At 37.1% G+C, this 12,861-nt stretch overlaps 1 protein-coding gene across 3 annotated transcripts in view; it reads right to left on the bottom strand.

The window, feature by feature from the left end:
- Positions 1-12,861, bottom strand: part of LOC113042233 (piezo-type mechanosensitive ion channel component 2-like) — a 101,086-nt gene that overhangs the window by 50,519 nt on the left and 37,706 nt on the right. For all 3 annotated transcript variants that reach the window (XR_003275553.1, XM_026200898.1, XM_026200899.1), the window contains 2 exons: positions 11,520-11,562; positions 2,975-3,119 (listed from right to left, as the gene is read on the bottom strand). Coding sequence is in view for 2 of the 3 variants with exons in the window: in XM_026200898.1 (XP_026056683.1) it covers positions 2,975-3,119; positions 11,520-11,562 (188 nt within the window). In the remaining variant the exon portion in view is untranslated. The remainder of the gene's footprint in view (positions 1-2,974; positions 3,120-11,519; positions 11,563-12,861) is intronic.

A 12,861-nucleotide genomic window follows, 5' to 3' on the forward strand; every position in this document is an offset into this window, starting at 1 on the left:
CACTTCCCTCAACATGAGGGGCTATTTTTCTCGTGGTCATTTAGCAGCACTCCGCTTTTACAAGAAGGGTCGCCTATGAGCATGCTACTCTGAGCTACTCTGAGTTCTGCTTTCATATGAGACTGAGTTTTCTGTTTTTTTCCCCAGAGCGCTCCAGTATTATTTCCACAGATCGAGTTGATGACTCTCAAACATATTGTTTTGGGATGCACCATTCCTTCTATGAGCCGCTCTATCAGAGTGCCACGAGAGACTCTCCTTAGAACAGTATTTTAAAATCCGTGCTATGGTAAGTGTGCACGTGAAGTCTTTGCACACTTCATGAAATTCAGACTGTGGTAAGTTTGCACGCTAGTATTCTGTGTTCTTTCTAAAATCCTATATGGTGATGGTTTCGCACGGTTGCTTCTTGCCCTTTCTTAAGTTGGTAAAAGCCCCATTCATCTTGGGCGCCACTCCACCTATGTATCCTCGGATATCTATCTAAACAGACCGCTCTTTCAGCAAGCTTATGCGTAAGCTAGTGGTAGCCCCTGTGTGACAGGCAAGACTTGGTATAAAATGCTAGGCTCTTAGCCTTATCCTTTTAAAGGAATCTTTCCTGATTCCAAGCCTTCAGCTCTACCCCGGGCCCTAACAGTTAAGTTGGGTATGAAGCTTAGGCCTTTGGCCGTAAGGGGAACTGTCACATACAGCCGTCTAAACGTCCCAGGGGCAACTCCCGTGGAAATGGTAGAGTTGGTACTTAGTGCTCGCCATGATTCTGGCCTGCACTCCCCTCAGCATGGCGGCGTGGGTGTACTGTTGCCCAAAGAGAACGCAGTTCGAAGTTCCCTTGAAAGGGAACATCTCAGGTTATGAAGGTAACCATGGTTCCATGAGTAGGGAATGAGACACTGCATCCTCTAGCTCCCTGCTATGCTTCAGACGCAAGCTTCAGACGAAGAAGTGAATGACGTGTTCTCCCGGTGCTTGTTTATAGTCACGCCAGTTGTGACTTCAGAGGCTGTAGCAGGCCAACAAGTCGGTGTTTTTTCAATGTATGCTTCAGACACGGGTCACGACGAGGTGTTCCCCATAGCGCCCCCTAGAGGACGCAGTGTCTCGTTCCCTGCTCAGGGAACCATGGTTACATTCGTAACCTGAGACGTTTTCTTATTTTTCTTCAGTTGCCTACTTTGACGTGTGTGATCATTTATTTTTACGATTTAATTGGGGAAAGTTTAAATAAAAAGTCTCAACAGTATTGTCATGTTAGGTTAAACTATTAAATAACAAATGTATTGTCTAATGAATCAATCACAAATTAAATATGATGTGACAATCACCTATTTACAGTATAAAATACAGTATTGTTTCAATTTTGTTTCAACTTTTTTACAGTAGCTTCTCAAATGCGCTTGATTCTGGTCATTTCTGCTTCTATTTCATCATTCTAGCTAGTATTTAGCTACATTATCCATCTTTTTCTTATTGTCTATAGGCACAAAATAACCAAAATACATCTTTAAAAAAACATCTCCATCTGCTCAACGTATGTTTTTATGGGAACAGCAGGGCCTTATATGCCTGTCATATTAATCCAAGAATGTCATTTAAATAAAAGCTCTTTGTTAAACAAGTGAATATTTCATCAATGTCATTATCATTGGATTCGTTCATCTGATGATTTCCTAATAATCAAGCACAAGGGAAACAATGACAGACTGTGGAGAAATTGCACAACTGGTATTCATCCAGATAGTTATGTGTTTTCAGTATTTTCCTCCACAAAGCTGCGCTTCATAATTATAGCCAAAACGTCCTTCAGCTGGAAGTGAAAAAGTCTCCTGCTGCGAGGGAAGAAGTGCGAGGATGAGAGAGATATGGATGTGAGATGACATACAACTCTTTCTACACTACCGGTCAAAAGTTTGGGGTCAGGAAGACTTGTAATGTTTTCTGTTTCTGCTCATCAAGGCTGCATTTATTTGATCAAACATACAGAAAAATACAGTAATGTTGCAAAATGTTATTACAATATAAATTAATGATTTCTATATTAATATCCTATAAAATGTAATTTATTTCTGTGATGCTCCGCTGTATTTCCATCATCATTCCTCCAGTCTTCAGTGTCACATGATCTTCAGAAATCAGAATAATATGATGATTTATTATCAGAATTATCAACAGCTGTGCTGCCAAATATTTCTTTGGAAACTGCAATACTTTTTTTTCATGATTCTGTGATGAATATAAGTTAAAAAAAGAAAAGTATTTATTCAAAATATAAATCTTTTCCAACAATATAAATCGTTGCTATCACTTCTTAACAATTTAACACATCCTTGATGAATAAAAGTTTTCTTTTCTTTTAAAAAAAATACTCTTGAGACTTTTGAGCTGTATTTTATATTGTTAGAAAAGATTTCTATTAAAAAAAATGCTCTTCTTTTTAACTTTTTATTCATCAAAGAATACTGAAAAAAGCATTCACATGGAGTGCATTTGCAATATTTTATTTTTATTTGAAGCATTATATAAACTATATATTATTCCATCCATGTTTTGATTTGAAAAAACGCCTTAATTAATTAACTGCACATTAATTTTTTATATTTTAAATTCTAAAAGATTATGGTTTATTCTATTCTACCATTTTAATGGTGAAATCATGCTGATGACACAAAACAGAGTTTGCGACAAAATAAGACACGTTTCATTGAGCCAAAATGAAAAGAGTCTCGGGAGTTTACGTCATCACACAACTTGCATCTTTATTCATTCTCCAGGTCTAAACAAATGTGGATAAGCATTTCCTTCTGTATTAATGATATGAAATGATTATTTTGAGAAATACTGTTATGGAATGATACTGCGATTGTATTTTTGATCACGTCGCTCAGTCTTGGTCTCTAGTGTTGGCTTCAGGAGTGTGTGTGTGTGAGTGTGTGTGTGTGTGAGTGTGTGTGTGTGTGTTGTGTTTCCTCACCTGATCGTCCAGCTCAAAGTCACAGTTGTGCTGAGACACATCCTTCAGACTGCGACACAGGAGCCACGTGACCAGACCCACCACGAACATGCCGATGTCTGGGATGAACACTCGGATGCCGTTCCCGGCGTCTGCTCCTCGGACACTGCAGCGAGACACACACACACACACGTACAGTTATTACCGTTCGGTACACGGTCACCGCTGCTTGAGCCAGGAGCTGACAGCTCGGACCGCTCAATAAACAGAGGAGTGTTTAGATAGAGCCACAGAGACTCGGTGTTTACACGCTTTGGGAAGTCAGGGTTTACTCACTGTTGTCTCTGCATATTAAACTGCGACAGGAGAAAATACTTTATCATAAAAAAATATGCCAGATAAATATACACTTCCAGTCAAAAGTTTTAAAACAGTAAGAATTTTAATGTTTTTTTTCTTTCTTTTTTTAAAGTCTCTTCTGCTCACCAAGCTTGCATTTATTTGATTAAAAATAGAACAAAAGTAGCAATATTGTGAAATAACTTTTCTGTGTGAATCTGTGTTAAAGTGTAATGTATTTCTGTGATGCTCCGCTGTATTTTCAGCATCATTCCTCCAGTCTTCAGTGTCACATGATCTTCAGAAATCATGAAAATATGATGATTTACTGCTCAAGAAACATTTCTGATTATTATTATTATTATTAATAATAATAATATTTAAAACATGTTTTTATTTTATAAATAGAAAGATCCAAATATCAGCATTTATACAGTATATATAATTTATTTCCGAATGTATTTTACAGTAAATTAAAGTTTAAAATTATATTCAAATAGAAATGTGTTTTTTTTTTTAATAGTAAAAATATTTCACAAAATTACTGATTTTGCTGTACTTTGGATCAAATAAATGCAGGCTTGGTGAGCAGAAGAGACTTTTATAAAACACATGAAAAACTTTTTACTGGTAGTGTATGCATAACTTATATACAGTGTAAGTAAATAAGAACAGTGTGTGAGTTAAAATAACTTTTAAGATTAAATGAGTTGTTTGAGTGCTCTTAGTGCAACAATGAGCTGCAGTGCCTCTTAAAAACACAAAAACACTCCGCTCTACAATAAAAGCCTGTGACTCCCAGGATCTGGATCTCATTTCTGCGCTCGGCCTGGAGACATTCATCATGAAACCAGCTCATGCAAGCCTCGAGAGCAGCGCGTCTCCCTGCGGAAAACTGAAACGCCACTTATCTCAAACTCACACATCTGTAACGACACTTTTCTGCTCGTTTTCAGATCTTTAATGGTTTACGAAACAGACGTTTGCGCAAGTTTGAAATCCAGTGCTTTTTATAAGCTGTTAGAGAGCTGCTTCAGCAAAAAAAATAAAAAAAATAAATCAAGTTCAAAAACTGTGAACACAACCATTAACATAGTGTGCAGATGGGTAACACTTTATTTTGATCGTCCACTTTAGAGATTCTAACTGCAAATAAGTTTTGATCTACATGTCAGCTAGCAGTCATTAGTAGACCATCTGCTTAATATCTTTATTACAAAAAAAAAAAAAAAAAAAAAAAAAACTAAAATGCACAGATTTCAAAGGAAAACCTTGACTACCCTCATGAAAATTTTAAATACCAAAATCATGGTAACCACAAATCAACATGGTTTTGCTACACTGACTATAGTTAAGTCAATAATAATAATAATAATTACTATTATTAGTATTATTATTATTATTTTATTTTATTATTATTATTTTTTTTTGTAAGACTGTGGTTATACAAATGGCAATCAAACTACAAAAAATAAATAAATAAAAAATAAATAAAACTTCACTTTTATTATTAAAAATTGACAGTTTTCAATCTGTATAGAATGTGATAAGACACCGTAACCTAAAATAATATTAAAATGCCATCATCAAGCTATACACACAAAAACAAACCCTCCACACAAGTGTAACGATTCACGAACAAATTACTCTTAAGAGCTGGCTCTTTTAAGTGAATCACAAACTCCACAAGCAAATGACTCATGTATCGCTCTTTTAATGAATCGTTCAAAAATAAATTTGCTGTTTGTATCAATCTGATACATTCAACAAAGGTGGTTATTGAATCAAATAAAAAAAAAAAGGTTTTATAATGTCTTTATAATGGTATAATGACTGATTCTTCATATGACAACATTATGTATTTATATGCCCAATATCCAGTCAAACAGCAAAATCGAGTAACTTACTTTTTATACAGAATATTTTAAAGTCCTCTGTCTAATTTTGTCCTGCCAACAACAAATATTTAAAACTATTTATCTTAATTATGTACTATGAATGACTGTCGCGACTCCAAGCAACACAGAAGTAGTGTTTGTTTCCTGAATGAATCAGTATTTTGAACAAATCATTTGAACGAATGATTCAATGACTCACTCGTAAAACTGTCACTTGCTGCCACCTGCTGGACTCACTGGAAAATCCCCATCAATCAATTAATAATAATTCATATTTATTTTTTACATTTTAAATATTTATTTTAAAAATCAGCTGTAAGAGCTACTTTTGCCTGCTCGTAGATTGCTGTAAATAAATGTTTAGGCAGACTCATGACAAAATCCCAAAGCTTCCCTGAAGAGCCTCAATGAAATGGCTTTGAAGTGTGTGATATTTGCTTCATAAACTGTAATAAGTGGCAGACGTTATGGTTAACGTAACACTCTGTGATTGGCTGACGGCGCAGATGCACTTTGTAATGACGTCCGCTGTCTCTAAACAGTTTACAGCATTGCTCAGAGAGACCTTTCATCTCGGCGAGCTCATTAAGAGAAAACTGTGAGCAGACGCAGCTGAAGACAAAGGAGAAGGGCCACAGATGGCACTGATTTGGGTAAAAGCAAAGAATTACGGGAACCACTGAAGTGCACAAAGCAAACCTTCTACTTTCACTGCTGGACACTGAGCGAGCAATTAGGCGATTGAATTCGATTCAAGAACAAACCGAGACGCTGATCTGCATGGATTGGTGGTGAGGTTAGGGTAAAGGCGGTTTTGTTTTAACGAGCGGAGGAATGTGGGCCGAGGCTGGCTGGCGTTTCACCAGGTGTCTCAGCAGGAGGCGGCGGATCCCACAGACCCAACCGGAGCCAAGTGCTAGACATTACTCCAGTGCTTAAATACCAGTGAAATGGAGCAGAGATCAGCTGCTTCCAGACTGAGCCAGCGAGAAACTGTCCAAACAAACTCAAGCAAAGGAGCTTTCACAAAACAAACCCAATGGAGCCACATTCCAGCAAGACGTCTAATTCTGATGCATTATATATGACAAACAGCATGCACAAATACTGCTATAAAATTAAACTGCAGCAAGTCGTAGATTTCAAGGGACAGGGTTGCAAACTTTAGAAACAAAACTCTTTTGTTCACTGGATTACGAAAAAAATAAACTGCGTCATCATCCAGAGCGTTTTCTGCTGAGCCAAGAAATCATGGAAAAAAAGACCAGATAAAATGCATTTGTTTTTGATCAATAGCAGAATTAAAGCTTATTAACAAAGACTGCATCATTTTATAGTTAAATGGCACTGGGATTAAAAATTGGCATTTTAATGGTTTTCCATAAAGGTCCTTTTTTTGTCCTTAAGGTGCTGAATGAACTTTGTTGTTGTTGTTTTTATTTTACGTATAGTGTAAAACATATTTATTAAAATAAATGAGAGTTAAATATTAAAATGGCAATAAAAATACACACCTGTCCCAAAATGTAAGCAGTTGGCATTAACACAAGCAAAATTATTAATAATTAAATAAACAAATAAAAAATTTAAAAAGACAAAAATGTCCATAAGGTTGCTCAAGGGTTAATGTGTAAAATAAGTAATTTCTTCAGAAAATTGTTAGAAACAAATGTAATGATCAACAATGGACATAAATGTACCCTAAAATATAGACTGGCCCAAATAGACATTTACTTAATTCTGTTTTGCAGAAACTAAAAAAAAAAAAACTCTATAATTCAGGGATCAGGAGTGTCTTGACAGGTCTTCAAATCAAGCGATCTGAACTAAACTAAACACATTTCAAAGGTCCAGCAGGTCATCTGCTCACGGAGTAATCCAATCTCATCTCTCAGTGAGATCCATAACGACAGACGTCTGTCATCAGACTTACAAAAGCCTTCCAGCAGTGTGGGACGGCTGTGTGCTACAACAACAAGGCCTTCTGTGATGCATGATGGGATACAGAACGCTTACAGTATTTGCTGCAATAGCACTGAGACTCCCAGCGATCTGAGTCACTTCAGACAATCAAAAGAGGCCACACACACACACACAATACCCTACAGCAGGACACCGCAAACATACAGCGTCGAAAGCTGTAGTTTAGAAGAGTAGATCAGTTGGGTTGGAGCCGAACTGACCATTTGACCGTTTTGTCCCGTTTCAAACACAATAGATGCACTGAGGCCGAATCACTGAAGCTTTCTGTTTGCTGAGCGAGTCAAAGAGAAGCCAGATCCACTGCGGACAGGACGGCTTGCAAAGGGCCAAAGTGCAGTGGAAGCCATGAATCATAAGTACACTTCATTCTCCACTGAGTCATGAGAGTTTGTTCCTATAAACGCCTTGTTGTTGGCTTATAAAGTGGAGCGAGGTCAGTCAGCCTGACCGATAAACCGGCCTCCTCCTCTGATTACCTGCTTCCAAATCGCTCGTCTTCCTCACAAACCTCACAATCACAGCCTAATTATTTGTACAGAAAATAACAGTGAGCCCAGTGCATGCTGGGAGGGTCGCTTCCAAAGATGCGTTGGGTTTCTTCCGTCCAAGAGTAACACGCGGCACAGTGGTGCGATTCAGGCTTCGTGTGGCGATGCTCATAATGAAGCGTCTGTTTCCATCTCCCTTGTGTTTTAATGGGATATTTAAGAAAAACATGTCTGATTTATACCGTGCAAGTCCAATTTAAATAGAAAACACACAAAGGATTATTTTGACATTTCACGGTTTGTTGACCCCATTAGTGACAAGCTGCCAGAGGAAGTTGTGTGGGAAATCTGGTCAGATACGGTACAACAGAGAGAAAGTAAAACGAACAATAATCTATATTGGTGAATGATGGACTAGATCAGGCATATGGCTGTTGCAAGCATAATTTGTGAGTGTTTCTTCACATACAGTAGACTAAACAAAGCCTTGTCTGAGTTGGAAAAAAATCTTGTAAACTGGTGTTTTAAAATGGAAGGAAACTGATAAAGTTTTGACAACACTCCACACAGTTTAGTAGAAGAAATGAAATGTTGATATGATAAACCAAACAAAGCTTGAGTGCACATGAATCTGATTAGAGCTCCACATCTCTCAAATATTCCCGCTCCACATCACACATGAGGCTTTACAGCAGCTCGCTATCTTCATTCTTTATTTTCGTGTATATTCATTATGTTGAAAAGCACAATACTGTACAAATAAACTTCCTCATACATTACACACAGACTGATATATTTCAATATATCCCAAATTCAGTATCTCAGAAAATTAGAATATTGTGAAAAGGTTCAATATTGAAGACACCTGGTGCCACACTCAAATCAGCTGATTAACTCAAAACACCTGCAAAGCCTTTAAATGCTCTCTCAGTCTAGTTCTGTAGGATACACAATCATGGGGAAGACTGCTGACCTGACAGTTGTCCAAAAGACGACCATTGACACCTTGCACAAGGAGGACAAGACACAAAAGGTCATTGCAAAATAGGCTGGCTGTTCACAGAGCTCTGTGTCCAAGCTCATTAATAGAGAGACGAAGGGAAGGAAAAGATGTGGTAGAGAAAAAGTGTTCAAGCAATAGGGATAACTGCACCCTGGAGAGGATTGTGAAACAAAACCCATTCAAAAATGTGGGGGAGATTCACAAAGAGTGGACTGCAGCTGGAGCCAGTGCTTCAAGAACCACTACACACAGACGTGTGCAAGACATGGGTTTCAGCTTCACATTCCTTGTGTCAAGCCACTCTTGAACATCAGACAGCATCAGAAGCGTCTCGCTTCAGAAAGGACTGGACTGCTGCTGAGTGGTGCACAGTTATGTTCTCTGATGAAAGGGTCCCAGAGTCTGGAGGAAGAGAGGAGAGGCACACAATCGACGTTGCTTGAGCTCCAGTGTAAAGTTTCCACAGTCAGTGATGGTTTGGGGTGCCATGTCATCTGCTGGTGTTGGTCCACTGTGTTTTCTGAGGTCAAAGGTCAACACAGCCGTACACCAGGAAGTTTTAGAGCACTTCATGCTTCCTGCTGCTGACCAACTTTATGGAGATGAAGATTTCATTCTCCAACAGGACTCTGCACCTGCACACAGTGACAAAGCTACAGTACCTGGTTTAAGGACCATGGTATCCCTGTTCTTAATTGGCCAGCAAACTCACCTGACTTTAACCTCCTAGACAATCTATGGGGTATTGTGAAGAGGAAGATGTGATATGTCAGACCCAAGAATGCAGAAGAGCTGAAGGCCACTATCAGAGACACCAGGTCTCTCATAACACCTGAGCAGTGCCACAGACTGATCCACTCCATGCCACGCCGCATTGCTGCAGTCATTCAGACAAAAGAGACACAACTAAGTATTGAGTGCTGTACATGCTCATACTTTTCAGTTGGCCAAGATTTCTAAATATCCTTTCTTTGTATTCGTCTTTGTATACTGAATTTGGGATTTTCCGTAGTTGTCAGTTATAATCATCAAAATTAAAATAAATAAACAATAAATAAAATACATATATCAGTCTGTGTGCAATGAATGAATATAATATATACGTTTAACTTTTCGAATGCAATTAGTGAAATAAATCAACTTTATTATACGACCAGCACCTGTATTTACCAAGTTGTTGTAGATGGTTACCAGAGTGTTGCAATGCAATTGCTAAGGTGTTATGAGTGATTTTAGCATGTCCCTGGCTGTTACATTAGCAGTGTTGTGTAATGCTGTACACACATTCATGTAGTCACAACAGCTGCATAAGGCATTATTATGTAATCTGGCTCACAGCACATATGGTTCGTGCTAGACTTCCAGACACTGCTTTTCCTCTACATTCAGGTGAATTACAGCTGTCTGTCACTAACATAACACAGATCACGACTAACATGCCTGTTCTAACCAGATCCAGATGCTGTGAGCGGACTCAGTGTTCAGATGCTCTTCTCCCAAGCGTTTCTGCCAACTGGACCAATGAAACGCAAACGCTGGCCTTAAACTCTACAACACTAATGCAGTAATTGTGAGACCCGCTGTTTGTAAATCTAGCCAAATATTCAACAGTCTGCCAGGTTCACCTCACATTACACCGTGTTCCAAATGATTATGCAAGTGACATATCAGTAGGATTTCGGTACATGAAGAGTGCGATTTTTGTTTGTGTTGTTTTTCACATCATTTAAGGTAATTGTGTTCCTGTGGCTCAAGTGGTAGAGCATTGTGTTTGTAAGTGCAAGGTTGTGGGTTCGATTCCCAGGGAACACATGTTAGCCTGAATGCACTGTAAGTCGCTTTGGATAATTTAGTTTTAGTTTCATTTTAATTTAATAGGGCCTATACTAAATTATACTAAATGCATTACCATTGAAATAAAATGAAATGAAAACACAGCTGACAATGCTGAACAGTTTCTATATTGTACTGTACATCATCACATGCACATTGCATTGTGTTTGAAGCTTTTATGTTATAGAAGTCACTGATAAAAATAACATTTCAAATATTTCTGAAAAAAAAGATTGATTGATTTGTATGTTTGTTTGTTATTTTTGTATTTTATAGCTTGCATTTTATACACCACAAATATGCACAATTAAATAATATTTTCTCACTTTTTGTATTATTTTACAAATTTACAGACAGATAAACAATAAAAGTATTTAGTTCACAAGTGTTTCTGTCATTGTATTTTCTGTCTTTTAAACTCTCAAAGAACTATATTGGTGTTTTGTTAAGTACACATAAGCCTAGCATTATATTTACCCTAAATACACAATTTAATATGTCTCACTTTTTGCATCATTTGATTGTTTTTTTGTTTAGTTTTTTCGTGATAAGTACTCTTTTTAAAAGTATGCTAAAGTGAACTTATTTCAGAGCTCCACATGTTCAAAAAGATATTTTCTCTTTTAGTGCATTTTGTCATTTTAGTTATATAAGCTGCATCATTACAGTTCATGTTTCAACAAACACTGTGGTTGGAAGACAATACCAAGATACAGTTTTTCTGTTTTTATGAAAAACATTACCCAATATCTTTCATTGTTCTGTCATATAATATGCGAGGGTGGACAAATGGACCTGCCCTGATCATGTTTTATCATCTATATTATTTTCAGATACATTACTTTACTCAGTATTCAGTTCCTTGCTGCATTCTGATGGATCATCCATCGGATCCTCATCAAGCCTCGCTCAAAGCCTCCAAAGAAAACAGCACACACTCTACAAAGCCAGCGATGTGTTTGTGTTGCCAACATTAACACGGAGGAGTCCAGCTCTCTCGTCTGAAGAAGAAAACCTCTTACCTTTCAAAGCCCAGCTGCCGTATTGATCTCTCCCATGATGAACCTGAAAACAACACAAGAAGGAGTTCAAAACAGATCCTATCTTCTGATGTAGAAGCTAAAGCTCAAGGATGCTAGTCAAAAGTCTGCTGGTTTGAACCATGAATGTAGTCAACTAAGAACCACTGGCTGTTGAAATGTTGTGAAATAGAAGGTTGATGGAAAAGTGACATCATTTCAGAATCATTTATATTTCATCTTGTGTTGATTTTGAAACACTATCAAGACTTTTATTTTCTCGTTAGATTAACATGCACTAATAAACTATTCAACCTGATCTCTTTATTTTTCTTAGGAATGCAATCTTTCTGGGTTTTTGCTAAAACATACAATATGAACATATTTGCAAAAACTAAAATTTTAAACTATTTATGTATGCACAACTTTACAAATGTAAAAAAAAAAAGTGATATTGTAAATTGTAAAATATATATATATATATATTTTAAATGAAACAATCACTTTTATTCATCAAGGATGCATTAAATTAATCAAAAGTGACAGTATGATTAATAATGTTACCAAAGATGTTCAAATAAATGCTGTTATTTTGAACTTTCTGTTTATCTGTGAATAAAATGCATCACACTTTCAACAAAATTATTGTGCAGAATAACTGTGTTCAACACTGATAATAATCAGAAATGTTTCTTGAGCAGTAAATCATCGTATCAGAATGATTTCTGAAGATCATGTGACACTGAAGACTGGAGGAATGATGCTGAAAATACAGCGGTGCATCCTGATAGTATACTGAATCTGTGTCTGTTTACAGGGACACTTCCAGGTATTCAGAGTCTCTTCATCCTCCAAGACTGAAGCAGTTGTACAAGACTTGACAAATTATTACTGATGCAATTAATCTGCGGAATGCACGGCAACTGAATCACATTGGCAAAAATGATTCAAACCACTAATATATCACGTGACATCACTGAAAATGTGTTTAATTTCATATTAAAGGAATAGTTCAACCAAATACAAAGGAAAGAGCTTAGAGGCTTACACTTGACATTTATATGACATACACACTTAACTTCACTAAATACCTGAATCTAAATCAGCGTATCAGAAAGCATAGATAATAACTGTATTTAAGCAGGCCATCACTTTCTTTTCTCTGGTGAGTATCCAAATACTTTTGTTAAGCCCAATTACTAACAGACACCAGATGTTGGGGGGGTTATAGAGACGTTCTCAGATATGTCTAGAGTCTAAGATCAAAGCTGAAACATTAAAATCTTTCCCATCTACAGTCTAGCGCTGTCTCGCTGGATCTCAAGCCCTTCGTGATGACGCTCAG

This window comes from Carassius auratus, chromosome 24 (genome assembly GCF_003368295.1).
Source record: "Carassius auratus strain Wakin chromosome 24, ASM336829v1, whole genome shotgun sequence".
Lineage (NCBI taxonomy): Eukaryota > Metazoa > Chordata > Actinopteri > Cypriniformes > Cyprinidae > Carassius > Carassius auratus.